Source organism: Eurypyga helias, unplaced genomic scaffold, assembly GCF_000690775.1.
Source record: "Eurypyga helias isolate BGI_N326 unplaced genomic scaffold, ASM69077v1 scaffold37017, whole genome shotgun sequence".
Classification (NCBI taxonomy): Eukaryota; Metazoa; Chordata; class Aves; order Eurypygiformes; family Eurypygidae; genus Eurypyga; species Eurypyga helias.
Genome location: NW_010261700.1, coordinates 3,711 through 6,410, shown reverse-complemented (window position 1 = coordinate 6,410; position 2,700 = coordinate 3,711). Strand labels below are relative to the sequence as shown.

Genomic DNA, 2,700 nt, shown 5'->3' with positions numbered 1-2,700 from the left:
GGTTGATGCTACAGCATGGAGGCCAAACAACCCTCCGCAGCCCACCGCAGGCCAGCAGGCAGGGTCACATAAAGGCACAGACTAACTGCCACGTGTGGCCAACTCACAGTCTCTAGATGAGGGAGAGTGGCAGGGCGAGCCGGCTGCTCCCACGGCCGCAGCGGGAGGACAGGAGCCAGCCCTGCCCCATGCCCCAGGCTGAGTCCCTCATCATGGACGGCGCTGGTCCCACGTCACTTATGGTGTTTTTTCTTCTGCTCTTTGCGCTTCTGAGCCCTCACATCCTTCTTGAGGCGGCTGTCGACAACCTTGAACTGGCCCTTGACGCCGGGAGGACGGCGTACCCGGGGTCCTACGCCTTTCTTAGCCACCAGGTAGGTGACCTGCCGCTTCTCCTTGGCCAGCCCGGCCTTCTTGTAGATGCTGCAGGAGAACAGCAGAAGGTGAGACCGAGACCCCGGCCCAGCTCCAGCAGTTTGGCGTTGGGACGTATCTACAGACCAATATTGGGTCCCTCCACTCCTCTGGGCCTCTCTGCCCCGAGATGGGGCTCCCTCGCTCGCTCTGTCCCCCCACAGCCTACACCCAGCTGGGTCACATGCAGGAGCTGTCCCCGCGCAGTGGCCGCAGGGACAAGGCATCGTGAACCGGCCCAGCACGACACGAAGGCTCTGGGGCTTCGCCACTCACCGCCGCAGCTGGGCCACCTTCTCCCGCTCCGAGATATCCACCGTGCTCACCACAGCCTCAGCTTTCTTCTTCATCTGCTCCATCTTCTTCAGCATCTGTGGGGAAAGCAAAGGTGAGGGACAAGGGGGATCGGAGGAGGGACCTGGGAGGGGGGACAGAGCCCCTGTTCACATCCCCAGACCCACTCACCCGCCGCTTCTTGCGAGCCTTCGCCTCTGCCACTTTCTTGATGGGGCGGGCGTTGATCTCCCGCCAGCGCTGACGATACGCCTCAACCGTCTGCCGGTCCACTGGTATCTGCTTGCGCCGGTGCTGCTTCTCCTCCTCTGTGAACCACTCTGGCAGCTCTCCCTCATCCTCGTTGAAGGAATACCTGGGGCAGGGGACTCGGGTGAGCCGTGAGCGGGATGGGGGGTCTCCACACCAACACATCTGCCACCCCCACGTCCCGTCTCCTGTCAGGACACCGAATGCTGCTCCTCCTCCAGCAACCCCAGCCACAAGTACCTGTTGAAGGAGTCATCAATCAGGTCCCGTTTGGCCTTTTTGGAGGTGGCGATGACAGAGCCGAGTGCCAGGCCCTCTGCGTCCAGGACACGGGCTCTTTTCACTGCGGCATACAGACAGATTAAAGCTTGGCCTATCTGCAAGCAGCCCTGCCAGCCCAAATGAGCATGGTCTGACCCTGCCTTCTGTCCCTAAAGAGGGACTCAGTGGCATCACTGGTTGCACAGGTCCAGACAGCACCCCCCACTCACCTGGATTCTCAATGGGCACCACCTCGAAGCCACACGGCTCGACACGGCCCCGCTTCCTCCCCACTGTTGCCGGCGGCCTGCAGAGAGGAGTGGTCAGGGCTGGGGTCCTCACCTCCCAGCTCTCCAGGACTGTGGGAGCTGGGAGAGAACAACCAGATCGCCCCCCTCTCAGCCCTCACCCCTCCTCATCGCTGCTGCTGTCATCGTCGCTGCTCTGCTCATCCTGCGCTTTACCAGCGCCGGGTGCTGTGTCTGTGGCAGGCGGGGACTCAGCTGGAGCTGCCTCCTGGGGTACCACCTTCTGCTCTTTCCTCGTTGTTTTGTCTGGGGAAGAGGAACCACTGGGTGAGAAGGGTTGAGGCAAACCCCTCCGCAGGTCATTCCTCCAGAGACCCAGCTCATTAACGCTACAGTAATGCCTGTTTGTTAACTGTGTAACAACACAGGCTGGAAACAACCCCTGGGGATCTCCGGTCCTGCTCAGAGCAGCGTCCCCATCATGGTTTGATCCAGTGCCCCAGGCTGCAGTGGGGCTGTCCCTCTGTGCCCCCTCAGTGATGCAGCCCCCCACTAACCTCTCTGAGACTCTCGCTGTCTCTCAGCCAACATCTGTGACTGTCCCAGCTCCAGGTCCTCATCTGCATCATCCTCAATGCCGGCAAAGGCATCCTGGCGATGGGGAGCAGTGGGTCAGGGTCACAGCACAGACTGGGGAGCTGCTGGGGTTGAGGCTGCCCTGTCCTTTCTGGCCCAGTAGGACTCACCTTCCCGAACCACAGGCTGGTCTGCCGTTCCTCCAGCACTGATTTCTCCTCCAGAGGCACCAGCAGGGGATTCTCCTCTTCCTCCCCTTCCTCCTCCTCTTCCTTCTGCTTAAATTTCACCCTGTGACAAACAGCATCAGGATCAGTGCCCCCTACCACAACAGAGCTGCTCCAAAGGAAGCCCCAGGGAGGCCTCTCCCAGCTCTCACCTCTTTGCACCCTGTTCTCGCCTCTCCCGCTCCAGACGGCGCTGACGGGCCTCTATCTCAACCAGCTCCTCCGGGTCCAGATCGCTGGCCAGGGACACGTCATCCTCTTCCTCATGATCCGAGACGTAAATGTCATCATCCCCAGGCCCTATCTCCAGGAGGGCATCTGCCGACGCCATGTCCCCCCGGGTCACCTCGTTCAGCAGCTGCCACGCAAGTGAGACGAGTAACAAGCTACAGTCTGTCAGCCACACGCCCGCCACCTTCCATGCCCTCACC

General features: G+C 61.1%; 1 protein-coding gene across 1 annotated transcript in view; it reads right to left on the bottom strand.

The window, feature by feature from the left end:
• Positions 1-163: 163 nt before the first annotated feature.
• The window catches only part of FTSJ3 (FtsJ homolog 3 (E. coli)), a 5,950-nt gene continuing 3,413 nt past the window's right edge, over positions 164-2,700 (bottom strand). The window contains exons 12-20 of the mRNA XM_010155462.1: positions 2,422-2,662; positions 2,213-2,333; positions 2,024-2,117; positions 1,628-1,772; positions 1,449-1,525; positions 1,198-1,300; positions 880-1,063; positions 691-785; positions 164-423 (exon numbers count right to left, since the gene is read on the bottom strand). Of these exons, the coding sequence (XP_010153764.1) occupies positions 234-423; positions 691-785; positions 880-1,063; positions 1,198-1,300; positions 1,449-1,525; positions 1,628-1,772; positions 2,024-2,117; positions 2,213-2,333; positions 2,422-2,662 (1,250 nt within the window). The 3' untranslated portion in view covers positions 164-233. The remainder of the gene's footprint in view (positions 424-690; positions 786-879; positions 1,064-1,197; positions 1,301-1,448; positions 1,526-1,627; positions 1,773-2,023; positions 2,118-2,212; positions 2,334-2,421; positions 2,663-2,700) is intronic.